General features: G+C 52.2%; 9 protein-coding genes across 9 annotated transcripts; 3 read left to right on the top strand and 6 right to left on the bottom strand.

Annotated features, from left to right (window-relative positions):
- Positions 1–3,016: 3,016 nt before the first annotated feature.
- Positions 3,017–5,721, top strand: ColSpa_10326 (protein SIP5; the record flags this gene model as incomplete). Its single annotated transcript, XM_049276538.1, has 2 exons — positions 3,017–3,415; positions 3,475–5,721. 2 exons carry the CDS (start codon positions 3,017–3,019, stop codon positions 5,719–5,721), a joined length of 2,646 nt encoding a protein of 881 aa, XP_049132495.1.
- Positions 5,722–6,101: 380 nt separating this feature from the next.
- On the bottom strand, positions 6,102–7,292 carry ColSpa_10325 (D-arabinose 1-dehydrogenase; the record flags this gene model as incomplete). The annotated part of the gene is made up of 1 exon (XM_049276537.1): positions 6,102–7,292. One exon carries the CDS (start codon positions 7,290–7,292, stop codon positions 6,102–6,104), a length of 1,191 nt encoding a protein of 396 aa, XP_049132494.1.
- A 2,721-nt stretch (positions 7,293–10,013) lies between these two features.
- ColSpa_10324 (cytochrome P450 monooxygenase gloP) lies at positions 10,014–10,661 on the bottom strand (the record flags this gene model as incomplete). The annotated part of the gene is made up of 1 exon (XM_049276536.1): positions 10,014–10,661. The coding sequence occupies one exon, from the start codon at positions 10,659–10,661 to the stop codon at positions 10,014–10,016; it is 648 nt and encodes a 215-aa protein (XP_049132493.1).
- A 202-nt stretch (positions 10,662–10,863) lies between these two features.
- Positions 10,864–11,151, bottom strand: ColSpa_10323 (uncharacterized protein; the record flags this gene model as incomplete). The annotated part of the gene is made up of 1 exon (XM_049276535.1): positions 10,864–11,151. One exon carries the CDS (start codon positions 11,149–11,151, stop codon positions 10,864–10,866), a length of 288 nt encoding a protein of 95 aa, XP_049132492.1.
- A 3,163-nt stretch (positions 11,152–14,314) lies between these two features.
- Positions 14,315–14,621, top strand: ColSpa_10322 (uncharacterized protein; the record flags this gene model as incomplete). Its single annotated transcript, XM_049276534.1, has 2 exons — positions 14,315–14,363; positions 14,413–14,621. 2 exons carry the CDS (start codon positions 14,315–14,317, stop codon positions 14,619–14,621), a joined length of 258 nt encoding a protein of 85 aa, XP_049132491.1.
- A 71-nt stretch (positions 14,622–14,692) lies between these two features.
- On the top strand, positions 14,693–16,576 carry ColSpa_10321 (cellobiose dehydrogenase; the record flags this gene model as incomplete). Its single annotated transcript, XM_049276533.1, has 3 exons — positions 14,693–15,849; positions 15,902–16,002; positions 16,059–16,576. The coding sequence occupies 3 exons, from the start codon at positions 14,693–14,695 to the stop codon at positions 16,574–16,576; spliced, it is 1,776 nt and encodes a 591-aa protein (XP_049132490.1).
- Positions 16,577–16,780: 204 nt separating this feature from the next.
- ColSpa_10320 (beta-lactamase-like protein ARB_00930) lies at positions 16,781–18,654 on the bottom strand (the record flags this gene model as incomplete). The annotated part of the gene is made up of 3 exons (XM_049276532.1): positions 16,781–17,672; positions 17,721–18,099; positions 18,156–18,654. The coding sequence occupies 3 exons, from the start codon at positions 18,652–18,654 to the stop codon at positions 16,781–16,783; spliced, it is 1,770 nt and encodes a 589-aa protein (XP_049132489.1).
- A 1,037-nt stretch (positions 18,655–19,691) lies between these two features.
- ColSpa_10319 (AB hydrolase superfamily protein) lies at positions 19,692–20,267 on the bottom strand (the record flags this gene model as incomplete). Its single annotated transcript, XM_049276531.1, has 1 exon — positions 19,692–20,267. The coding sequence occupies one exon, from the start codon at positions 20,265–20,267 to the stop codon at positions 19,692–19,694; it is 576 nt and encodes a 191-aa protein (XP_049132488.1).
- A 2,268-nt stretch (positions 20,268–22,535) lies between these two features.
- Positions 22,536–22,964, bottom strand: ColSpa_10318 (uncharacterized protein; the record flags this gene model as incomplete). Its single annotated transcript, XM_049276530.1, has 1 exon — positions 22,536–22,964. The coding sequence occupies one exon, from the start codon at positions 22,962–22,964 to the stop codon at positions 22,536–22,538; it is 429 nt and encodes a 142-aa protein (XP_049132487.1).
- Between the last annotated feature and the right edge of the window lie 3,360 nt (positions 22,965–26,324).

Genomic DNA, 26,324 nt, shown 5'->3' with positions numbered 1-26,324 from the left:
GGGGCCCACGAGGGTCGTGGCGGGTTAGATGAGACAGGAGGCTTTGCTACGCGCATTATGGTATATCGAGCATTGCAAAGAGAGGGGAAAGGAGACGATGTGTTGTGCGAGGGCGGGCCGGAATAGGGGCTGAGGGGGGGAAAGGAGAGATGATGTTGAGAATTCCAGTCTGTTCATATTATTGACCAATAACTACGGTAGCAACAAGATTCACCCAAAGCGAGAAGCTGGTTGCGGGAAGACCGGAGGCAGGGGGATTTCTTTGGGCTCTGAACTTTTCGGCCGGGCTTACATAAGACAGGTGTGCTGAGCAAGAAGGGCCTCGAACTGTAGCAGTGTGCTCTTTCAACAAGGAAAGGTTCGGATAGCGAGCCTCATTCACCTTCAGTCAGACTTCACCTCCATCCTGATGAGAGGGAGTTATGCCTGAGGCTGTTGGTATGGCTGACTTCGACAGTGGTAGGCGCGAGGCATTAATGGCAGTCGAGGGCATCAAAAGCATCCCGACTCGTCGTGCAGTGTACAACATGAGATGAGATGGATGCAGCAAGTGTGAGCGCAGACCATGGTGAGGGGGGGGTCATGGCCGAGTGGCACCTACTGTACATAGGTCGGGCTCGACGAAAGGAGACAGGCACTGTGGGATGGACGGAGGGACGATGTACCCCTGCGCGGGGATATGCAAGCAACGATACCTCCGCCCACGGTGGGAGACAGGTGCATTTGAGTGCATTTGGGATGTCGGGGAAAGGAGGGGATCCCGCCAGCGCTGGCCCCACCTTCCACGCCAGCCTCTCGCCCCTCTCTGTGCCGGCGGTACCTAACAACCTAGGTAAGTACCTTGGGCGAGCGTACTCGTACCTGCCTCTCTGGACTGTCTGTGCAAGTCGCAGCGAGTATCGACACCTCGCCTGCCAGTCGAGATTCTCCGTCGCCATTTCCTCGACAAAGTAGGGCAGGAAGTGTTAACTAAGGGCAACCACGTGGGGGAAAGGAAGGAATCAAGAACCCACAAGCAACCTCTGGTTCCTGCTTGGTATCCGACATGCAACTTACTCTCCCTCCCAGCAGAGCAGCAGAGCTCTACTCGCGAGCCAAGAACAAGCCGGGCCGGTCCAGCGAGCGATTTCGGTCCAGACTGTCATCACCATCACTGTCCTTGCCATGGTGCGTGCCTGCCCAGCTGCGTAGGTGCTGTAGTGTGGTGGTCACCGACTCCGATTTTCCAGGCATCACCGGCGGCCCAACTCTCCATTCTTTCCGCATCCACCTAGATCCCACTTGTTGCGCTACCTTGCCTCTCCACCACCGGCTCAGGTGCCTAAACTCCAGCGAGTCGAGTCCTGTACCTGGCCTGACACTGACCAGAGCCAGCCCTGCAGCAAACCCTCAAAAGCACGCCCAAAGCCCGCACACGACCTGGTGAGGCCAAGCCGGAGCCAGAACACCTCGTAGCGGGAGTAGGCCCATACCGGTACACACACACTCCCAGTAGACAGACGATGCAAGGTAAGGTAGTTGAGGTACTTTTGTCCATGGTACCTTGCGCAGGTACACGTCTCCTCCGCCGTCTTGAGCTCGATTTAATGTACCCTGACCTTGCTTGGCCTCATCTCACTGCTGTACGAACCCAAACATAACCCCCCCCTCCCGCGGTCGCCGCCGCCGTCGCCGCCGCCGCACGCTCACCCCAATTCTAGCGACATCTTGGGCAGATCCGGATTCCTCTTGGACCCTTCCTGCCTTGATTTCTTGATTCCCCCCTACAGCGCGCTACACTACCTTATTCCACAATTCTCATGATTTCTCCCTCCGTCTCTGGCAGAACCACGTCAGACGTCACATTGACTTGGCGACGCTGTCATTGACAAATTTGACAGCTACCCTGACTCTCTCTGTGACTGGCAACGCAGACTCATCCCTTGTCTATCACCGAGCGCTGTCTTCCCCGTTGTCTGTTATTGACCATACCCCTCCTCGCCTCTCCATACCACTTCATCCGTGCCTGCCGTACGTACGTACCTGTTGCGCCACGGACCAGCGAGCGAGGCACAGCACCGATAAACCCATCCATCCCCCCAACCCCGGCCCTCCGCCTCAACCCCCCCCAACTGACGACTCTGACAAGCATATGTTGCTCGTCCCTCCAACGACAAGACACTGGGGTCCATACAACAATCACCTGGCTCATCTCTCCTCTCGTCACTATCCCCGATCGGTCGCTACCTTGCCATCTTGGCCCCCTCTTCTTATCCGTCCTGCCGGTCCTGCCCTCTCTCTTTCTCTTCGCACTCCTCTTGAAGCTGTGCCTTTTCCTGGGCCGTTCTCCATCTCCCTCCCCCACGCCCAGAAGTTAGCAACACCATCAGACTTTGGTCGTTCAGCGCCCAGCCACGCACATACGACGTCCACGTTGTCACAAGCTTCCCCGACCCCGACAAGCCCGACCGGTTCCATCATCCAGAACGCGGCACGCAGAAAAACAAAAGCATCCGCTGACTACCACCCCTGGCTGTCAACTTGCACACTGCGCATTAGCCCCAAAACCGTCTCATCACGGTTATTACCACTCCCAGATCACAGTCGCTGGCCATCGCATATCCCATCCGCCTCGAGGATCGAAAACCCCATCGCTTCCCCCACCGCCCACCATCATTTGACAATGCCCGCAGCCCTTGACGATTTCGTCTGAAGGATGCATTGTTGATAGACACATCTCGACTCCGTCCACAACTTGACCGCGGCGGTTTTCCCCAACGTAACCACGATTGCCATTTGTTGTTTTCGCCCACAGCACAACTACGCGACGCTTCGCCCGACCGGCCCCATTGTCCGCTACCGCGCCGCATTCTTCTGCCATCGTTGCTCCCAGTCTTCACTAGTGCCCCTGCGACTGTCATTGATGCCAAGTGTCCCGCCAACCGCTGCCTGCGATTACGCCGACTGAAACACCTCAAGCACCCGAACCCAAAGCAACCGAAACAGGGACGTCGAATTCATAGCATCGATAATCAATATGGGCAATTCAAGCACCAAAGAGTCTCGTCCGGTCGACCCGGCGACTGACTATCGCCAGAGTCAGGCTGCCTACCTGAACACCTCGACCTCAAGGGGAACCCCGAGCGATCGCCCCAATTCACGAAGGCAGAGTCGATTTAGCAGAGCCGACCTGAACCTGCTCGGTCTCGGAGCAGCCGGATCTTCCAGCGCCACCAGCAGAGATGACGCCCCTTACGAGCGGAGAGAGACGAGACAAGAAAGAGAGGCCCGGCGACTTGAGAGGGAACGCGTTGCCAGAGAGAAGGAGCGTGAGCGTAGTATGAGGGAGGAACATGTCGATGGCGGTTACCTCGTCACGCTTGGAACATACACTGGCCCCGAAGACTTTAGCAAGCCCGTCGTCCGGCACTTGCAGGTAAGTTGCGTTACGAGTCTGATGCATCGAAATGTATGCTAATACCGGCTACCTTACAGATTGAGAGGCGTCTTGCCCCGTTCTGGAGAGGCCTTAACGACTACTCTGACAACTGGACCGAGTACCAGCTCATCTGCGCCGGTCGCGGCCTTCCTATCCCCGCTGCCGACGAGCAACCCCCGCCCGAATTCATCCCGCAGGCGAACTCGCCAGGTTCTCCTACTGAGTCGTCACAGAACCTTGCCAGCCTGACCGTCCCGATGGGCCCAAGGTCTTTGTCCGTTGGCTCAGATCGCAGTGGCTCCATGCCTGGCTCCGGTATCTCATCGCCCAACCCAGCTCAGCAGCAGCAGCGTAGCAGCTCGCCTTTCAAGCCTCGAGCGAAAGCTCTGGCCGCTGCCCTGAGCGGAGGATCCCGCAGCAACTCGTCTGGCGAGGTCGCTCCCCGCGAGATCAAGCTTCCCAACGATCCCTACGTCAATGGACAGCCCCTGGAGGTATTCCTGTACAAGGACGCTTCTGAATGCCCCATCTGCTTCCTGACGTACCCGCCTTACCTGAACCGCACTCGGTGTTGTGACCAGCCCATCTGCAGTGAATGCTTCGTTCAGATCAAGCGCGCCGATCCTCACTATCCCGAACACCACGGCGAACCGAATGATCAGCCCCCGAACCCCGCCAACCCGGAAGAAGCTCCTGAGATGCTGATCTCCGAGCCCGCCCAGTGCCCTTACTGCCAACAGACGGAGTTTGGCGTGACTTACGATGCTCCCCCATTCCGCCGTGGTCTCTCGTACGCCATTGGATACCCGTCGCAAAACACGGCGATGTCGTCGCAGAGCTCCCTGAACTCGACCCTGTCCCCCACCTCACCCACTTCAAGCAGACGGCGTGCTCACAGTTTGTCGGCCAATGCTCCAAACGTTATTACCACGGACCGAGTACGCCCGGACTGGTCAACGAAACTTGCGGCACAGAGAGCACACCAAGCCCGAAGAGCTGCAGCGGCAACTGCCTTGCACACTGCCGCATTCCTCATGGGCAACAACGAGCAACAACGCGGTTTCGCCTTCACGAGGCCTGGGCGTTTTAGCCGTAGGAACACCGGCAGCCGTACTCCTTCTGGGCCCTCCACTAATCCAACAGAGGAGAGCCCGAGCCGTCATCCTGAAAGCGAAGCTGTCCATGCTGGGCCCGAACCTGGGCCACGGAGTTCCTCGGGGCGTGGAGCTGTCAACAACAGGAGAAGCAGAATGGAGGAACTGGAGGACATGATGTTTATGGAAGCCGTCCGTCTCTCCCTTGCGGCCGAAGAAGAGCGGAAGCGCAAGCAGGAGAAGGTGGAGCGCAAGGAGGCCAAGAAGAGGGAGAAGGAGGAGCGCAAAGCTGTCAAGAAGCAGGATCGTCAAAGCGTCTACGGGCCTGGGCAAAGCTCTGCTAGCGGAAGCAGTCTCTCCCTTGGTCTTGGACGACGCCGGGGAAACAGTACTACCAGTAACCTGCGTGTGGAAGCAACTCTTCAGGGAGCACAGTCGAGTTCTGCCGGCGCCAGCGCCGAGACATCACCGATCGTACCAACGAGCAACCCGGCGCCCACCTCGGCACCTGTTCCAGCTCCGACCTCGGCACCGAGCTCCAAGGGTAAAGCTGTCGAGCGCCCAGCTGTTGAGACGCAATCGTCTGAGAGCAGCTTCCAGACCACCTCGTCAACTCCATCGTTACCCATCCCGACGACCGGTCGCGGCCCTTCTCATCTCAGACAGATGAGCAATGCCTCATCTATTTCGTCCTCGCTGGCCGATAGTGCTGCTGGAAGCTACACCAACCAGGCATACCTCGATCCCCGGGCAAGCGAGCTGAGCGTTGGCAACCGAAGCGAAGAGGGTGACCGTGACAACACGGAGCCCATGTTCAACTTCCGGAGTCTCGCAGAGATGGTAGGCGTTGATATTGAGAACGGCGAGGCCAATCATGATCAGGAAGGATTGTCAGGTGAAGGCCAGAGGGCCACTACCAGGAAGAAGGACGAAGTTGAGGACGAGCCCGAAGCCGAACACATGGAGGATGTCCACGTCGAGCCGCCCGTGCAGACCAGCATCGGTACTTTGCAGCCGCCATCTACCATCCCCGATGAACCTGTCGACGGCAGCAGCAGCAAGGACGACCTGTCTCCGGGCAGCGGGGCACTGACTCCGGAGGTCACCATCACCCCGGAGACCCCAGCGCCTATCACAGAAGAAGATGCCGAGACCAAGAGGCTCGGTCACGAGAATGTGGTGGAGAGGTCCTCCGAGATTACACAGTGAGCGGATAATGACATTATGGAGAACTACGATGGAGCCGAAGCTAGTTGCAGCAATTTTCGGCATGAGAGCTTGGGAAGACTTTTGCATACACTCTGGGTTGAGAACTCGAGGACACTCGGGGCGTTTAGCGTGGCATTTGGGAGGGCAGAGTGGATTCGACGTGGATTTTTTTATTTTTTTTTTGGCCATGTGAATGGCTGGCTCATTGTATTCTACCCCCAAGTACGTGAGACAAGAAGCCGAGATGACAACAGTCCCGGCTCGAGAATTCTATGTATTCAAGTCAACGCTGAAGATGGCAGTTCCCAAGTGATGATATTCCCAAGTCCCCCTGTGCTCCTGTCCACAAAAGTCCACCCAGACAGTCCCTGCGTAATCATCTACAAATGGGGCTCGGCAGCAAGGTTGGCCGGAGCAGCATCAGCGGCGGCGGCAGAGGTCTGCGCACGCTGGTTTACGAAATCCTCGCCAGGACTGGCCCAGCTGTAGTTGCGCCACTGCCCCAAAGCCGGCCACATCTGTTCCGTCACGAGGCGCTGGATCTTGTTGTGTCGACTGACGATGGAGGCGTCGGCCTGCGTCTTGCTGTTGTTGCCCTCGGCCGCGAGCTCGCGCAGCATGCTCTGCCAGGCGGCGACCGTCTCCTCGAGTTCGGGGACGGCCGTGACGCCCATGACGCTTACGCCGACCTTGGCGGGGCCGCTGTAAGCGGGCGACAGCACCTCGCTGCCAAAGGCGCCGCCGACGCGCGCCCAGTTCGCCATGGCCCAGTAGAGCGCGACCTCCTCCATCTTCTCACCGGCGCCCTCGGCGATGCTGACGAGGCTCTTGCACAGCTTGCGCAGGGGGCTCGGGGCCGGGTGCCAGCTCGCCATGGGCCCGTCGTCGACGCCGCGGGTCGTCAGGAGGCCCATGCTCAGCATGCTGGCGTTGGTGACAACGCCGACGCCAGCGCCCCGCAGTCGCGACAGGACGGCGTCGCTGCCGAGGGTATTGTTTTGTACGCAAAAGTGCGAAAAAGACTGGACGGCATCAACTGGCTCGCCCGTTTCGCGGAGGATCTTCTCGGCGAGCTCGCAGAGGACGGGCACGGGGTAGCCGCAGATGCCGACGTAGCGGACGAGCCCCTCCTCGTCGCGGAGGCGGCGCAGCTCGCGGACGGCGGCGACGACTTCATCGGGGGAGACGAACTCGGCGTCGTGGGTGTAGACAAGGTCGAGGTAGGAGGTGTTGAGGCGCTCGAGGCTGCGGCGGACGGAGGCGCGGATCCAGGTCGGGGAGTAGTCGAACTCGGTCGGCGCGATGCGGCCGGCCTTTGTGACGAGGAAGTAGGACTCGCGGGGCGGGGCGAGGGCGCGCAAGGCGGAGCCGAGGATGGACTCAGAGGGGCCGTAGTAGGGGGAGGTGTCGAAGGCGTTGACGCCGAGCTCGAGGGCGCGGGAGACGATGTCGACCGCGGGCATGCGGTCGGGGTCCGAGACGTATTGGTAGTTGAAGGTGGCCGTGCCGAGGACCAGCGGCGGCAGGACGGCTGAGAGCGGCCGGGGAGCGGCGGTGCGCGGGGCAGCCATTGTGTGTTTTTTGCGTCTGTGGTTTTTCGCGGTCCTTTTTTTCTTTCTTTTCCTCTCTTCTGATCGGCGGGTCTAGACTTGGGACAGACGGACGAAGCTCCGTGGTTTCTGTCTAGTGCTGCTGAGCGGAAAATGACGATCAGAGAGCCGCGCCGTCGTGGGAAACCTCGCAAAGAAGAAAAGCCAGGTGCAAGGGCGCAGAACCGCAATCACAGCATCGAGTCGAGCACGTCAATGATTGATAGTCAGGGTCCCCCGCGTGTCCGAATCCCCGAGCGCGATTTGCCCCGCCGGAAAGGTGGGGGTTATCCTTTTCTCCTTTGGGGGGGTTTCGCTGGAATCGGACTGGCGCTGGTCTCAGTAGCTCCGGCCAGGACCGAGATGGTGAGGGGGGAGAAACCCGAGGTGGTGGTTCAAACTTTCAAAACCGTGGTGTTGACCTTCAGTTCCGAGGCTAAGGGGCGCGCTCGCTTGCCATGTCTACTTGAGGCTGGTTTGTTTGCCGCCTGGTTTTGAATGGCGTTTGATTCCGTCGACTTGCATCTCATCTGGCGTCTATGTCCACGGCATTCTACCTGGGTGGATAGACGAGCATGCTATCCGACAGTTTGAGATCGCATACATTGCGGGGATGGGGTCGCGGATGGAGCCATGACTCGATCGGGCCGAGTGCTAGACTTCCGTGGCGGAGCTCCCTGTATGTTCGTGGCCTGGAACTTACTAGGCCCGGCGACTCTTGGAGCCATGTCGGTGAGCAGTCGCCGGTGGGCGCGATACTCGTCGTGGCGGCGGTGGTGGTGACTGGAGACCGAGAGCTTGGGGTGCGACGAAAAAGACGCCGTTGAACTCCCGATGCGGAGATGTTCTGGGGGGAAACGTAACACTACGTTCCAGACAAAGAGAGAAAACACCTGTCTGCGCCTGCACCTGCGCTACGCCAATTGATAGGATATTCTTGATACTATTGGGTATTTGTGTCTCTGGGAAATTCGTCCTGGAGGAAAAGTGGGATTTGGTCACTAAGTATCCCCCCAATAGTCAGTTGAACATCAACCTCCAATAAGGGCCCAGTCTAGTCCGCTGTTTTTCCGGCAGGAGCTGATCCCAACGCCAAGCTTCTGAAGGGCCCGGAACAGCCAGACGTGGGAGAAGAGGTTATCAAGGAAGATGTAGTAAGTTGCTGGCCAAACCAGGTCCACAAGGGTGGTCACAACCCGCTGCGTCGGCGTCAAGCAGGCCTCCTTTGCGGCGGCCTCATCGGCCCGGCCCGGCCGGGCCTGAGGGATTAGTCCATACGGCCCCTTTCCGTGTGGGTGAATGAGGTCTGTTGAAACCCTATCATCGGGAGGATGAGTCGCCCCACGCGTTTGACGGCGGGCTTAGCCTGCTGATACTTCCGTAGAGCGGTGGTTTATTGAGAACCCAGGCACCTGTGGTATGTTGTCTTGATAGCGAATCAATTGATACCGTTATACCGTTGAAAACTTCTGACGTTGAGGCGAAGGGAGAGTGCATCAACCCGGCCATGAACGGAAGCCTCAATTCTTCGTCTGATTCGATCTCCCTCCCTACCTCCTCGTCTGGTGATTTCTGAGCGCTTATTCGAGAACTTGTCTTCAACAAGCTTCAACAACGGATTTGCTCTCATCAAAATGATGGAAGAAATGATCTTTTTACATACTGGCGAAGTTGCGAACCCATCCCCACAGCTGCAAAGTAGATCACTACTTGTTTAAAAGGTGGTCGCGCTTTCTTCAGAGTTTATATATGAGGCATCGTTCTTCTCATGAGCCTTAAAGGTTCCCATAACAACGGCATAACGACTTTACTCAAACATGCACACTATGCCCGCGAAAATATCATACCACGTCCCTCCTCATCCATCGAGTGCTCCATCCCTGCCGGCGGCTAACATGGATCGACTGCATTGATACTTGTCGAGAAGGGACCTGACAGAGAAGATCAGGAATCGAGAGGAGAGCTATAGAGACGGATGGGAGATCTAACGACTGCAAAGCAACTGAATATGGCAGTTGGATCAAGTCGCTCAAGTTGAGACAAGCGACCGAATGAGTCGAGATTGTAGAGCTTGAAGAGGTGAGTTAGCGCGTTGCGGCTGCTCGTCTGGAAATGATTTATCAGAAACCTGGTGCATCTGGGCAGTAGGTGCCGGATCATTCGTGCTGATATCCTTGGGTGGATGTGAACACATTCTTGTTCCACACCATAAAGCTTTCCAGAGCTGGCAAAAACCGACTCGGCTCCATCAAGCTCTCTGCCTGATGTCGAGCTGGTCAAGACGTATCGCCGACAGAGTCAGGACGAAGACCTGTTCTGGCACCTCTGACAGTCAAGGTGGTCCGGTTGATATACGGGTCTTTACCAGTTTTCCGTCAGCAGATATCCGCGCTGTACTGTAGGAATAAATCTTGGTTTTTTGTTTAGCCGTAAACATCGTATACCTGAGTAGTTACCACCACTATCTTATTGAGCGAAAGGCTACAGGGCGCTCGCTATTAGAACGTCATGAGTCTTCTTCACTTTTTAATAGATTAAACTACTTCAACGACCTTTATTTGAGTGAAGTGTAGGTTCTCCTATGAGAGGGGGTTTCTAGACGATTTGATGCCTTAACTATATGGAAAAGTACAGTTACATGCCACATGAGTACACACAATTACAGCAACCATCCATCTATGTGATATCTACAGTTCCCTTCTTCTAACTTTTCTCATCGCCTTTAGGGGTGGTTTTGCACTGTGAGCTGATGACTATGTTCGCTGGTCGCTCACTGAAATGCTGAACCTCGTAATGTATCAGAATGTGCGCCGCAATTCCCTTCAGCAAGTCGACGGCGAAGAATCTTCCGGGACAAACACTTTTTCCAAGGCCCAACGAAAGGTTTTCCGCGTCGGTTGTCACCGCTGCCTTGACTTTGATCTCATTCCCAACCTTATCATGCTGTTGCAGTCGGACTCTAGAAAACTTGAACGCATCGTACTGATCGGGATTTGGATACAAGGACTCGTCACGATGACGACCCAACACAGGGAAACTGAGGCGTGCGCCGTGCTCGGCCTGGACAGCAACATCCTCTCCTCTGAGCTCTTCGGCGACATTTAGATCGGCCGAGAAGACGTCGAGGAGAAGGTTGGCCAGCGTTAAACCAGTTGCGTGGAATGCAGAGGCGTTGACCATGATGTAGGCTCGGGCCAGAGGAACAGGGTTGGTTTTCAAAGAAGGATCAAAAGCGTCCGGGCTGTCGAGGAGAAACTTCATGTAGTCCAACGGCTCGTCGAATTCGAAGTCCGGATCTTCGGCCAATTTCCTGCGCTTCAGCAACCGTTCTTCGGTTATCGGGACCACCATATTCAGAGCTTTTCGTTTCATAAGAATAGAGGGAAGTGCCAGCAAAGGCCCCAGAACCGGCTGTAGAAAATCAGGGAGCATGCGAATAATCCATGACGTTTGCAGTAGCATTTGAGCCCATCGCTTAGCTTGGCTCAAGTATTCTTCGTTCCGACACAAAGGCAGACCGACAAGCATTCGGTTGGTGACTTGACCGGAAACGTCAATGCAAGCGGCATTTAGGCTTTTCTCCCGCAATTCTCCGACACTTTCCATCTCCTCCCCAGTGCTTTTTGAGCGCTTCGCCTGTTTCATCGCATAAAGCTGCAGACTCGACCCCCAGCTTTCTCGAGACACCGCGACTCAACGGGTTGTCGTGGGCGGCAAGGTTCAAACGTCCACCAGAACCATTGAAAGTGCAGTGCTCCGCCGAGAGAATGGAGTCGTGTCGGTGGGCGTCCAGAATCACGTTGTCAATCTTGAGGGCGTCCTCAAAGTGAGCCGGCGACATCATCACCTCGAGTGAGCCCATATGATCCACGCATACCCAGACTTTTCCCTGCTTGCTAAACTGCGTAAAGAAACTAGTTAACTGCTTATCTCTGGCATTCGCACATCAAGTACGACTTCTGCAACTCATTGATGAATCACAACATATTTACCTTTAGATAACCTTCTTTACTCACTCGCGCAGCATACTTGAAACTTCTTGCTGCTGCCTCGATTAGGCTAAACCACTGCGTCTTTTCGACGCCAACCCATGGTAAGTTTTGGAGTTGATTTTAGCGTTTTCTGTGGACACTTTTGATTCGTGTTGAAGTAAAGGTCCCAACAAGCAAGAAGGTTATGATCCAAACATGGAAATTCAACTGAAGCAGCTCAGTTGTTGTGGCCGTGTTTATTTGGTTTGAGCTTGTTTGTAGATGGGTGATGAAAAGTAGAGATGAATTTGCTTTACATGAAAAATTAGGGGAAAGCAAACCATTTGTTAAAAGATTTGATTTATTGATGTTGATATGCATAAGATGAGGTTCAGCACTTGAGTAGGAACACGGAGCATAGACCGCCAGCTTGATGGATTTCGTATGAAATAACCTTCAGAATCACCCTTGCCTCAGGGATCATACACCTTAGCCTGTTACATGACCGACGTACATGGGTTCCTCGCTCTACAGGCGATAGAAATCATGGCAGAAGACGGGGTTCAAGTCTGCAATGATGGAATCCGGCTAGTGCAGTCTCCTCGTAGAAAACAGCTTGCTGGCTACTCATGGGTCTTATTCATTCTCACAGTCACTACTCCTCTCTGGATGGATCTCGTCTTAGCGTACGTAAAGCTAGAGAGGTTTATGGTTCTTCAATTAGGGAGGTGAGGGTGCATAGATATGTAACTAATGGGACTTTGGAATGTATAGTTAAACGCCTGGCTAACGACATTTTTCACGAACCACTTGTAAGCTACCTTGTAATAAGTCTCGAGGGTGTCGTGGATGGTTTCTAGGGCCTTTGCAGTATTGCTCTTGTTCGCAATTGCGTCTGCAACATCACTCAGACCAATGGAAAGTTTGCTATGTTCCTTAAGACCGTTTCCATTATACTGACTGCATACCTCTGTGACTCAGTGAAACCATTTCATTTTATCCACATGAAATGAGCCATTCTTAAAATTTTTTTAATTTTACTTATTGCTTAGTAGAGGAGTGGACTTGCAGCGTTTCAAGGCACCAGCCAGGAAAAGAACTCGAGAAACACCTGTGGATCTCTTTCCATGGAAGATCCTGTCCTATCAGTTAGATCATAAGATTATTCTCATGTTCTGAAAACTGGCCCTGGACTTAGCAGACCGCCTTTTTGACTTTGACCTCTTTGGCGAAGGGTCCAAGGTCTAACTTTCCAACGGATAGCAACGCGTTTGCCGTCGTTCTGTGGGTGGCTGCCCCCACTGCAGTTAGAATATCGTTGCACATCTAGCAATCATCCGCTTAAGGACTGCAATGTTTGAAAAGCCATTCGTTGAATGATACAAAGATGAAATTGTATTCCGTATCTCCATTAGTAGAAGCATAAGTTTCATAATTTTACATGTTCTCAGTTGCTCTATAACCTGGATCGTTTATCCTTCTGGGCTTCATTCTTGACGATCCGCTTATGTAAGTGACTTCTTGATCAGCTCTTGTACGCACGTTATCGATAACCTACCCTCACTCGTGTTCCCCGTCGGCCGTTCCCAGTCATCAACAGCCTTTCCATCGATCACTACCATCTCCGTTTCTCCAGTAACGCCTCGCAACAGGCTCGCATCATCACCGCCTATTTCCTTTCTTCCCAAAATACAACTTGGAAGCATGATGCTAGACGACGCCGCCACTGACGCTTTTCACCTTGCTTGTCTGTACTACACACTCAACTGAGCGGACGCGCCTGGGCCCTGAACTATGGCATCAAGCAAACCATACGACCAGGCTAGACTCTCTGGGCCGGCACCTCCATCACCAATAGGCAAAACGTCTGCCTCGAAGCAGTGCTTCTCCAGCTCGTGTGCATTCACATCGATGCCATTTCCATATTGCTCCCATGCGTCCAGCTCTATTAATTTAGTTTACCACATTGGTCGACGAAATAGCCTAAACTTTTGATCATGTGTTCGGCTCATCGCGTAAATGCTACCTTGCAGCTCCCTGTCAGTTGGCTGATTCCATATTCCATTCATTTGTAATCCTCCGAGGTTCCATACCAAATTTCACTCTGGCTATCCATCAGTCACTGTCCTCCCAAATTGACTGGCTTGGCCCGCCCACTATCCCCCTTCCGGCAGCGTGATCCGCCGTTCTGGAAGTCATTCCGCGGTTGTGCGTCACCGGAGCTTGTACCAGTTCCAAGGCTTGCTTCACCTGCCTATTTAGCCTCCCAATCAAGCCTTTGTCTTGGTACGCTCTCCCTGTAATTGGTCTTCAGCTATCGCTTCAACTGTTTTGGTATTTCTATTTCAATCTCGTGGAGACTGCTTTGGGTAGTCCCGGGCCTTTTTGAGAAGTGAACTTGCGCAGGTAGATGCAGGCTACCTCATGCCGAAGCTCTGCTTACATCCGACTCGCCTCCGTCACCAAGGCCTCTCAAGTGATCGCCCACGATGGCGTTGATCGTCAAAGTCAACGGCGTTTCTGTTATAGGTATTACATTGCGCTAAACAGCCATGAACGCTTGCACCTATGTTTCCGGTCCTGCAAGGGTCGCACAAGCAATTTGCCAGACACAATCTTCCGCCTTGGCGACCTCTGGCGCCTGGATCGACATATTGTCATGCCCCCTTCACTCTCGTCGAGTGCCTCGCGGCAGTGTTATTTCGCCCGGAGCTGCCTCCATATCCTCTGCTTGTTGCTCAGTATCGCCAAGAACACTTGCCGAGAACGACAATATTTCGCGTGTGCTATCGCATCCGCCTGCCTTGCTTCATGGTTACCTGCCATTTTCATACTCCACCACGTCCCCTTTCGTCATGGCGGAGGCTACTGTCCTTTGCAGTAATTAACCGATAACCTGCTTTACATTATACAGAGACGGCTGTCAGCATGAATTGTCTAAAAAGACACGCCGCCCTCGGTGAATGTTCCACGGCTCGCAGTGAACGTGAAAGCAGCATATCTGTTCTTTGAGCCAATGACCTAACCATCATCATGCGCTGGCTAATGTATGTCCTCAGTGCTACGGCGCTCATCAGTTCTGGTAAGATTGAATGCTTACAACTATCAAGCCCTACCTGACACATCTCTAGCTACTGCTCAAGAGCAGCGAACGTATTGCGACAGCTTAAAGCGCTGCTTCGCCTCATTTACCAGTGACGGTGGCATTACCTTTGGAATCGCCATTCCCGAGGGTGCTACTTCGGGCCAACCGTATGATGCCATTTTCCAGATCACTGCTCCCATAGAGGTTGGTTGGGCTGGGTTGGCCTGGGGAGGGGCCATGACATATAACCCCTGACAATTGCTTGGGCGAATGGCGAGGATGTGGTTGTTTCTTCTCGGATGGCCTTGTGAGTACCTCGATCCGTCATGCCGGGGTTGTCAGGATTGACCATGAGCAGCGGCTACTTCACCCCTCCACCTTACGCCGACGCTGAGTACACCGTTCTCCCGGGCACAGTCGTTAACGCGACTCACTACTCGGTGACGGCTCTTTGCAAAGGCTGCACGTACTGGGCGCCATTTGGCAACGAGCCGACATCCCTGGACCCTAATTCGGAGAACTACCTGGCTTTCGCCTACTCCAGTGTGCCCGTCGATGACCGCGCCTCCAATGAAACGACCTTTGGCATCCACGAGCGTGTGGGACACTGGATGCACAACTTCGAGATCGCAAAAGCAGCCGACTTCGAATTGTGGGCTCGGGGCGACGGCGGCGAGGAGGAGCCACCGGTTAGCACGGTAACCCAGACTACACTGTTGACGACCTTCTCGACATCGACGTTTCGTAGTACCACCACCTTGCAAACCACAGTCACTAGCACAGGATTCCCTCCAGGCGACAGCAGCACTGTCACTGCCTCAGCTTCGCGTTCCACTGTAACATCATCCGCTGTCGCATCCAGCGCCCCCGTGCTCCCCGTTCCTTCTTCGTGCTCCGGCGTAGGCCCCTTCAGGTTCGGATACCAGATCGCCAGTGGCTGGAAAGCCGTTAAGCTGGCCGGCTCACTCACCGGCCCCCGAGGTGTGGCGGTCGACTCGGAAGGCAACCTGCTCGTCGTGCAGTCGGGCAAGGGTGTCACGGTTCACACCTTTGGGTCCAACGGCTGCATCTCATCTACGAAAACCCTGATTAGCAACCCCTCACTCAACCATGGCATCGGCTTGACCCCAGACGGCAAGACTTTGTACGTCAGCTCCATGACTACCGCGTGGTCGTACGCATACGACGCGAAGGCGCAGGCCGTGAGCGGCCAGACCGTCGTCGTCAAGAACATGCAGCAGGGAGGCCACCCGACGCGCGCCCTACTGATCCCGCCCGCGACGCCGCATCTCCTCGTCATTCAGCAGGGTTCGTACAGCAACTTTGACTATGACTCGCTCAACAAGGCCGTGGCGCGTGCTGTGGTTAAGGTATTTGACATGCGAAGCATCCCGTCCGGTGGCTATGCCTACGCCTCTCAGGGGTGGCTTCTGGGCTACGGTCTGCGTAACGAAGTTGCTCTTGCGGCTGACGGAAATAATGCGTACGTTTCAAATGTAAACGAGTTTTAATTTCGATGCTAATGAATCGTGTAGGATCTGGGGTGTGGAAAACAGCGGCGACGACTTCGCCCGCACAGTCAACGGTCAAAGCTACGATATCCACAACGACAATCCGGCAGAGGAGCTCAACTTGCGTAAGCAGCTTTGTATTCTTGGTCAATAGTTGATGCGATACTAACTTAATGTCTAGTCGGCGACCCTTCCAAGGCAAACGAGCAGTGGTACGGATACCCGACTTGCTTCTCTGTCTGGGAACCATCCGTCATCACCGACAAAAGCTTCAAGGTCGGCCAGCAGTTTGTCGTCGCACCCAACAGCACCTTCAACGACGACACTTGCACACAGCGCTCTGTCCCTCCGAGACTGTCGATCCAGGCGCACAGCGCCCCGATCGGCGCCGTCTTCGACAGCACCTTTCAGAACTTGTACATGACTCTTCACGGATCCTGGAACAGGGCACCCGCGACGGGATTCAAGGTTTCAGTCGTCCCTTTTACGAAGCTCGCGAACGGAAACTATGACCCCGTCGCGGCGGCGGACTCCAAGACTGGCTACACTGACATTTTCTGGAGCACCAATGTTGGCAGCTGCACGGGTTCGACGTGTTTTAGGCCTTCGGGCATTACTTGGGACCGTTCCTATTCAAGAATGTTCGTTGCCAGTGACAATACTGCCGAGGGAGAACTATTTATGCTCGTAAAGTCTTGAGCCCTGTCTGCACTGCATAGTGTAGGGCAGAATACAATGAAAATTCACTATCGCTCTGGTGCCTTAGGTACTTGAAACTCAACTATCAATGTTCAAAATGAAAACTCCACAATTTGGCTGAGATTTGCTTAGGTGTTGTGAGAAATGAGGTAATGCTTATTCCGGGTGTTGTCACTAGACTGGCTGCTTAGCCGACTGGAAATATCAACGACAACCAGTGTAATCGCCGGGACCTTGGTACATAAATTTACCTAAAAGACCAGATCGGATGAAAGGAAATTCAACACCCAGCATTTCCTTAGTCACAGCATCACGTACGAACGTGAGCCGGTCCACAGGCTCGGAGCCGTAATAGATCCAGTCGTTGAGGGTCCATGACATGCAGTCCTTTGAACCAAGCCCACTGCCCGGAAGATCAGATGCATTGCCGTATATGGGTACAAACCAGATCCGCCATGCTTCTCTCGTCACATCCCTCTTGTCTAGAGTTGTTCTAGTGATATCTTCTGTCGGGAATATTCTAAATTGTGAGTCGATAGGAGTGAGTTGAGAGCCAACCGTTACCGTCCAAATTTCCATCAGTGCAGTAAGAATGTCCATTCCATCGCGGTACAAAGACGAGAAAAGAAGCGAGTCCTTATCTTGGACGATTGTTACGTTGATGCAACTGTCGTTACTGTAGGAGGGGTTGTTGACGAAAGTACCGGTGAGCTCAGCAGCTTGATCTCTCGCAATAGTATCGACAGCTGGTAATAACGTCGCAAGCATAGAACCATAGATGTATGGGACTGCAGTCATATCACCCGCAGTGAGAAGGACAATGGCGATCCCGTACTCGTCGATAACGGCTAGCTGACTCCGATACCCGTATGCACCACCGGACTTGGCGTATACGGTCACGGAGTGTGGGTGCTCCGGAATGAGGTTTGGTGGGCGGAAGATCTCCCAAGGGAGCCCTACGAATGAGTATGCAGATCCGACGAACGTGTGTGGCTTGAGCCATTGCCGCGTCTTGGCTGGCGAAAGGATTGTTCTGGAAAGAATGCCGTGTGCGAGAATCGAGAGGTCCGATAGCGACGACACGAGACCACCACCTCTACACAAGTGTCAGTAGCCAATAATTGCTGGTTTGATGGGAACTTACGGCGCATTAAGTCCATAGCCACTACCCCAGCTGTTTTGTACTGGTGGGATCACCGCTTTAGATGAATCTCCAGGGCTGAGTAGGGTATTTGAAAGACCTAGAGGCTCGGCAATAAGAGCCTTTAGAAGCTGCGAGAAGTCCATGTCTGAAGCTTGCTCAACAGCCATGATGAAGATGGCAAAGGCAATGTTCGAGTAGGCCGGGCGCTCCATAGCTGCTACAATACGATATGAACGGACCATACCCTCGAGTAGCTGGGCTCTTGTGCAAGCCTCGTTCAGCCCAGATATACCACAAGAGCCAAAGGCACTATCGTTGAGAGCCGGAAAGCCAAGTAATTCAAAATACTCCTTCAGATAGTAATACTCAGAGAATCCATCTATGGAACCTATCAGCACACGTTTTGCAAATATACCAGTAGCTCTGTGAACTGACAATTTGACGGAGCCCCTGAAAGATGGGAGCCAAGTGCGCGAAGTGAAATATTGGCCCACGGAAAAGAAGAAGACGCATCATTGAGTTCCGGAATCAAGTCGGTGACGGGAGAATCAAGATGGATCCCGCTTTTGAGAAGGATAAGCACAGAAAAGACTTTGGAAACCGAGCCTATGAGGTACTGAGAGTCCCTAGTCAAGGTTTTTGTTCCTTTGACGTTGTTGCTGGCCAGATGGTGATACTCCCATAAAGGCGACGCGGGAGACGCCTGATCGATAGACACAACGGCCAGTGAAAAAGAAGTGTTTTCGACTACCCAGCCAGCAGTGATTTCGCCCGATAAGGCTTGTTGTAGCTTGTTTTCTAATGAAGTCGTCGCGGCTTGGAAAGTGTTGGAGTAGGTTAGGTTGAGAGGACGAGGTACGACCGGGCCTTCGGGCCGGCAGTCGAGACCCGTATGTACAAGGCGAAACAAAGCCAAGAGTAAAAGTTTATGCATATTGTTGATGAGGACTTTAACACAAGATGGTGATAATGCGGGTGTCACCTGCAGCAAAGAACTACAAGATCAATTTATATTTTCTGAAATGTCGTCAAAAGCACGCTGTTGGCTTATACTAGAGGATGAACCAGACTTGAATATCCCCGATCTTCAAGCCGAAGCTAGCGCTGTTGGCTTAGACGAGGAATACGCGAAACACGACCAGTGCGACGACATGCTTGCTAGGAATGCAGATCGTCGGCCGCTCTCTGCTACTAAAAAATGGCGCTAGGCGCGTATCTGAGGCGGCTGGGTAGTCAGCAGAGAAGCCTAGGACATGCACAGAATCAACCACTCGCTGGAACGAGTTTAGCCATCCAATTTTCGATTGCAGTGGGTCTTCCAGGAACAAGGGGAATCCGGTTGGAAGTCATACGGGTTCAACGAACCAACTGCGCCTTGAGCTTGGCGTGATCATCTCTTGGCCAGGACAAGGTATTGCCTACAGGCAGCCCCTGGTGTCATTCTGTATTCGACAAAACATGCAAACACATACCGATGCCACACAATCTCTGTTCATGCATCCGCGTAAAGAGTAAGAATGCCCGTCTTGTTTATTTATAACCAAGCTCATTTGTCAGAAGACAAACTTTTGGCTTTCGACTACGATGGCGTTCTGCTGCGGCCTAAGAAGAGAAACACGCAATACCCGACGACGAGGAGACGTGCTTAAGTGGGCTTTCAATCACTAATTTTCGTCTAAATGCCTGGTCACTCAAAATCATGGACCAACCACCCAAGACTCCTGAATAAGCAGTCCCATACACACGCGCCTTAGTTTGAAAGACTGATATTGCCAACTTGTTAGAATGAATCATCAGGTGGTTGCTTGCATTTGGAATAGTCATGACCTGGGCAAACGAGTCCCTCCGAATCACCTTCCGTTCAGCCACCTACTTGAAGATGTGGTGCCCTGAATAATATTTTGCGGTAGCTGAACGATCTTTATTGGCCTGTAAACAAACACTACATCGATAGATCTGTCTAGCTGATGCTCAAACTGCCAGATCATTTACTTTCGCAATCTCCACATCAGAGACTTCAACGCCATGTAACCATCCAAAGCCTCTCATAGAATCCCTCAAATACCCCACGCTCAGGCTGAAACCGGGAAACAAGTCGGCGAATCCGTGTGGGACTCCTGGGTAGACGTCAATCTTGGTCGAGACATTGTGTTCCCTTAAGACCTTTTCGTAAATCAGGCCGTCGTCGCGCAGAGGATCCTGTCCGCAGACTTGAAAATAGACAGGAGGGAGGCCTTGGTGAGGACTCGCGTTGTTGAAGGGAGAGAAATCGGGTGAGTGGACATCGGGCTGGTAAGAGTCTAGAAGAGACGAGATTGTCGACGAGTTGATGACGAATGATTGGTCATTTTGTTCGCGAGAGATCCATAAATCAGAGTACTTGTTGGGTACGGTTTCACGCTCCATGATCCACGGGACACCTAGCCAGACCCCTTTGAGGGTAGGTTTCTTCTTCTCGGAGACCCATTTTTGAGCCGTAACGGCAGCCAGATTGCCACCGGCAGAGACGCCGCCCAGGATGAAAGTCGCTTTGTTATAGTCGCCCATCACTGCGTGGTTCGAGTCGTCGCAGGAAAAGATCCACTCTAACGCGTCCCATGTATCGTTTGACGGGGTCGGAAACTTGCAGAGAGATGTAAGCCTGTAAGCAAGGCTGAAGACTGTTGTACCAAAGAGCTTCGTGATAGCCCTAGCGTAATGGCCAACATGCGTGGGATGGCCGATGGCAAATCCCCCTCCGTGGATGAGAATTACTGTAGCCCTTCCAGGAATAGGAGAGTGCGGCTTGAAGACTCTTGCCTGATTTTTGAAGCCGTCTCTCATAGGTATCTTGATGTCGAACTCGTACTCGGAGTTGGCAGTACCTGGAAGTGACTGACAAGCGGCTTCAGCATGATTAACCATACTGCAGTGGACCCCATGCATTAGATTAATCACGTCGTCCTTGCCTTGCCTCATAAACTGCTTTGTTCTTAGCCTGAGTGTCGAAAACAATGAATACAGTCAAATATCAACATACCTCGGCAAATCGTAGGCTGAGGATGATATGATTAGCTCCTATAACTCTGGGCTTATGGTGTGTGTAACGAACTCTGTCTCACCCAGCTGGGTAACTTTCCTGGTATCATACTGCGCCATAATGAAAGACTATTTTCGAAGTCAAGGACTCTTCGAACATCTACAGAACAACAAAATACTCGACTGCGGAACTCTTCGTTAAAATGGCGGTGTTGCGGAGAATGTTTTTAACCCCGCCTGCAACTACCGAGGTCTGCAAGTCGCTAGAACGGCGCACTGTAATTCCGTTGCCAAACCAACTGCTTGCTGCCATAGTTATGGCTTGGCACTTCGCCATAATTGCGTAACCAAGATTTTCTGCTATTCGACTCTGCTTGTTCTATGATCTCCATTTTTTTCTTGCCGATTTAAGGACCGACATGTGTCAGTGCCCCTAGAACATGACTGACTGTGGGATGCAGGATGTCTAGCGGAGAATACCCACCCACCTTCACTAGAGAAAGTCAGAGTAACTCTAGTCGACATGTTGTCCATACCGTTGATTTTGGGAACTGAATCATGCCGGAACCACCGCCAGATTTTTATGTTTATCTGGAGTGGAACGGTCGTGTGAGCCCTTGAAGAAAAAAGTCGTCGGGACCCCATGGCGTCTTTACTAGGGACTCCTTGATAGCTAATCGAGACAAGTATACTTTGTTAAATTTTTCCATGTCTTGGGAACTTAAAACCGTATGCTTTTGATTCTGTCAAAATAGCCAGGAAGCGGGAGAAAGGTGGCCCATTCAATATTGGCTCGAAAATGGGATCCTGATTGTTAATATATGTTGTGTTAACTGATTTTTTTAGTTTTGGCTCTGCGGTTCTAAATTCACATATGATTCAAGTAGATGTTGCCATAAATAATCAAACGGGCTTATGATTCGATTCTCTAAGGCTGGCCGACTTTAAGCAGAAGATCTCTTCGGACGATACGCTTCGATACTGCACAAGATTGAGCACAAACCAGATGCTCCTATAATAATCATGCCATTTCTAGGTCAACTCAGTGAGAATTTCTTTTCACTTTCTTCCTAAGGTGCATCTCATCGGGGTATAACTCGAAAATGAATCTAGCTCGGTGGGATGCACACCGGTAACATCGTGGAAAGCGTTTGTAGAGATGCAGTTCGTCTTACCCTCCCGAACCAAGCTTTAGTACTCGATGAGATCCTGCTACTCTGAGGGATCGATATCTGTTTAAGTTTTGATGACCTTTTGGCTTCCGTTCTATGTAGCAATGTCGCTAGCATGTTTCGAAAGTTCAGAAAGAAAAGGGGCTAACTCAGAAATGTTTTCAAACTCAAGCTCTGTACCAAGGGCTTTACTCACTGCAGCGGCCAATTCTTTTCCAGCACAAAGCAGAGGGGCTGAGAAAAATGTAATAAAAAGGTTGAAAAAGCAGGTAAAGAGAAGCTAGACATGTCACAGTCATCATCTGGCCACGATGCTCGTCATCGAATCCATGTTTGCCTTTTCCGGTGAGGACGCTGGCAGCAACTTGAGCTATGTTGTTAGAAGAGCTACACATCGGCTTGAGAAGTGCTGTTACTCCGAGAGCCACTGGGGCAAACTTGTGATTTTCACCCATTGGCAGAAGTAGAAGTCCTGCTTACTGAGCTTGTGGAGCATATAGCAGTAGGTTTTCGGCACAGAATCCGGTTCTGAATCCATCTATGAGATGTTGTTTGTCTTCACGGGGAGTCTTGTATGAAAATACTGAACCACACACGGCGAGTGGCCGGTCGACACATCCGGGTCTCACTTGGCCTCCAACGCCAATTTCTCAATATCAATGAACTCCCTCAGCCGCGGTTGATTCTTAGCATTGGTGTAGTCACACCCGACAGAACTGATGAGCAGCACATTCTGGATATTTGCCTTCTTGGTCGCGTGCACCAGCTCCACGGAGATTTCGTATTTCTCCTCGTGAGTGGGAGGAACGAGACACAAAGTGTCGCAGCCAGTATCTTTTAGCGTCTTCACCATAAAGAGCTCTCGGCCAGGGACATGGTGAACGATAGTTGCGCCAAGGCTGCGAAGCTCTTTAGCACGGTCTGATTGAGGATGAAGTGACAATCCAACAAGCGAATCAATCTTGCGGGAGAAACCACGGTGCTTAAGGATTAGTTCGGCTATGAGGAATCCGGTTTGCCCATCGACAGCCGTGATGCAGAGCTTTCGGGCCATGGCATGTCGCACTTCTAGACAGCTGCTCGATTCACTGACTAGCTCGGAGACTCAAGATTCATGTGGTTGTCTGATCAAGGAAAAACAAGTGCCACAGCACGAGCACGATATCAATCAGTACTGATCATTTCAGGCCTCAAGTCACCATGCAAACATTTGTTCAGTAGGTCAGAGCTTCGTCATCGTGCTAGGGTGGCCTTTTTGTTTGCTTTTTGGCGTTATTCGTTTATGTAGCCAGCCAAGCACCCATATCACCTGAAAAACGAAAATTTCGTCAACGATGACACTCGCTACCTTTACCCTAAGACGCACGATGCTCATGTTGCGCAATAAATTTTACCAGTGAGTCAACATTCTATCAGAAACTCCGGAGCAGGTAGTCCGCAACTGATCAGAAAAGCACACTTGATAGAAACTATCCGGAAGGTGCCTCGGGGAGGGGGGCAGTTCACTAGATGAGACTGACATCACGATCTTCATCCCTCATCGTTCCAGGCGCCGAATCCTCGGAGTCCCTGTATGGAGCGTCTTCCTCCAAGAGATGCGCAGAGGCGTCTAGCTTCAAGTCAACGATGAAAATCTTCACAAGAGAGTTTCTCGGCTCACCATCATTGTTGTGTCTTGAGGTGGAAACGGCACCAAAAAGTGCGTCCATATCTTCGAGCCCACGGCCTTTGGTTTCAGGAAGGAAAGCGTAGATAGCCTGAAACAGATTTTAGTGTGATGAACAAGTCAGAATCAGCGGTCTTCCTGACACACTTACCGGAATACAAACAACATTTATCACCACGAAAATAAAGTACGTGTTGTAGCCCAGTAAGGAAAAGCCGTAACTCCAGCCCATACTAACGATAGCGGCGCCAAAAGAGCCACCCACGGAGGCGAAATTGAGTCCTCGGGCTCGTACCGACGTGGGAAAGATCTGGCTCCTATGTCAATCAAGATCGAATTTCGAGATCAGTGGCCCTCTTACCTCAGTGTTGTATACCCACGCAACTGGCCCAAAGCCTACGGAGAAGCCCATGGCAAAAACGAAAATAAATATGATATAAACCACAGTAGCAGCTTTGTTGAGTCCATACTCATAAGAAAGAGGCAAGACGCCGTTGATCTTCAGACAAAATAGTCAGCCTGCAATTTCTAAACGAAAACTCAAAGAAAGGTTTTAGGCTTCGGCTCACCAGTAATGAGAAAGCCATGATGACACAGCCAGCAGTTAAACAGGTTCTTCGTCCGAAACGATCGATGACAAACATTTCGAGAACAGTAAAAGAAATCTTGACCGTCATTTCAATAGCGGTTATCATGACAGCAGCTCTTTTGCTCAAGCCAACACCTTCCAATATATGTGGAAGGTAATATTTTATGGCGGATGCACCGCAAAGCTGCGACATAAACTGCAGCAAGGTAGCACGCCACAGGCGGGCAAACAAAGCCTTTTCTTTGAAGAGAGAAAGCCAGTTTCTTCCAGATTGGTGATACTCTTCGACGTTATCAACGATGGCGTTGAATTCTTTTTCGATCTCGTCGTCATCAAAGCTGCCTTCACGAAGCCAACGGAGGGTCAATCGCGCTTGGTCTTTTCTACCGCGCTCGACAAGCCATCGCGGTCTTCACGCGGTTAGTGTAGTCCATTCTTGGCTGATTCAAAGCACCCACGTTTCGGGGATCCATGGCAAGCCGATTCCAAAAATGACGGCCGGGATTATTTCGAGCAAAATAGACAATCGCCATCCCCAGAAAAATCCCGCACTCGACGTCCAAAACTTCATGAAAAAGCCAACCCTGCCGCCAGTTAGAATCTTGGAAGATATCTGAGTAGGAACGGTAGACTACCAAAGACCCGTGGCGATACCAGCGATGAATCCAACGTGGTTGACTGTTACGAAATGACCTCGTTTCTGTGCTGGCGAGATCTCTCTAGGGAAGAGCAGTTAGTTATCGGGCAGGTTGTTTGTTAAAGAGAACTCACGCCTGGTAAAGTGGCACGGAAGTTGAGACCACCGCGACCCCAAGTCCACTGACAACTCTGCCGGCGACCATAGTACTGAATCCGGTGGCACCATTGCTAACGGCTTGCAAAATGGCACCCAGACACACAACCACGGTTCCAAACATTGCTGCGTAGCGGCGCCCAAGCCAGTCACTCAAAGGATGGGAAATAAGAAGGTAACCCATGGAGGTTCCGAGGTAGTAGACGCTGATTATGATACCTTTCGTGACCAAGGGTATGTGACCCGTAGCCTCATCGAAACCGTCGTTATAAATAACCGTCGACCAGACACCTATGTTGTATCTGGATGTAGAATTAGCCTTGGAAGTTCTTTGCAGCCCTCGGACCACAGGTCAAATGGCCAAGTCTAATTCAAAGCTGCTACAGGTGACAACTACTAGATATGGTATAGTCGCAGAACTATGAGGTCAAATGGCAAGCGAGAGCCAGGAATTCATTAACTCACCCCCAGACAGAAGCGCCGATGCCAAAGTAGATACACAGGAAGTAAAGGCGTAGCTCGCCGGGCGGTGCTGTCAACCCGAGCCAAACCATAGTCGCAGAGTTGTCGTTGGGGTCGAAATGAAAGCTGAAGCTGCTGGAGGGGTATCGACGCGGAGTCTCCTGCGGTGGGCTACCAGCAAAGTCTACGAGGATGAAACACAACACCTCGTAACGCCTAGATTCAAAAAGGACACAAGGAAGTCTTTAGGCTGACGACGTAGCGTGATGTTTATGAGGTGGTGAAGAAATCCCTGGAGCCAACCGCGGGGTCGCTTGGCCGAGACAAGTCAGATGCATGATGATTATGTAAGATTCCGCTCGTATCGAAAGCAGCCAGCTGTTTGACTTCTCATCCATTTGCCCGCCTAATTCGGGCACGAAATTATCGCGGGCCGCATCTTCTGATCCATCTTTGGGTGTAAAGCTTAGAAATATCATTCGAAAAGACGCGTAGCGCCATGCACAAAAGTATCCTGTGATGAAGCTCATGCTGGTACGTTCGTCCCATTCATCATCAGGTTTGTAACGGGGAGGAAATCCTTCAAGCAGACTAGGAATGCACCGTCCCTGCCAACTGGTGTGACCGCACCCTTCATCAAAAGACCTCGACGGCTCTATTAACCATATGAATGAACTCGCCGTGTCAATGCAGACCCGAGCATTGAGCGAGCCGCTATGTAAGTTGCATCAATCACCACAGCAATTTAGTGGAGAAAGTAGCGAACACAGTATCTCCCGTCTTTGACATCATACCTTGCGTGTGATCGGTTTCCGTTTAAACAACCATATTATACATTTATCATTATTTCTCCCGTTACCACAAGCTTAAGTATACATCAGCCATTACTTAGATCCTGCGGTTT

The sequence above is a fragment of the Colletotrichum spaethianum genome, assembly GCF_022836535.1.
Source record: "Colletotrichum spaethianum MAFF 239500 DNA, contig34, whole genome shotgun sequence".
In the NCBI taxonomy this organism is placed as follows: domain Eukaryota; kingdom Fungi; phylum Ascomycota; class Sordariomycetes; order Glomerellales; family Glomerellaceae; genus Colletotrichum; species Colletotrichum spaethianum.
Note: the sequence above shows the minus strand (reverse complement) of the source record. Positions and strands in the feature narration are given on the sequence as shown.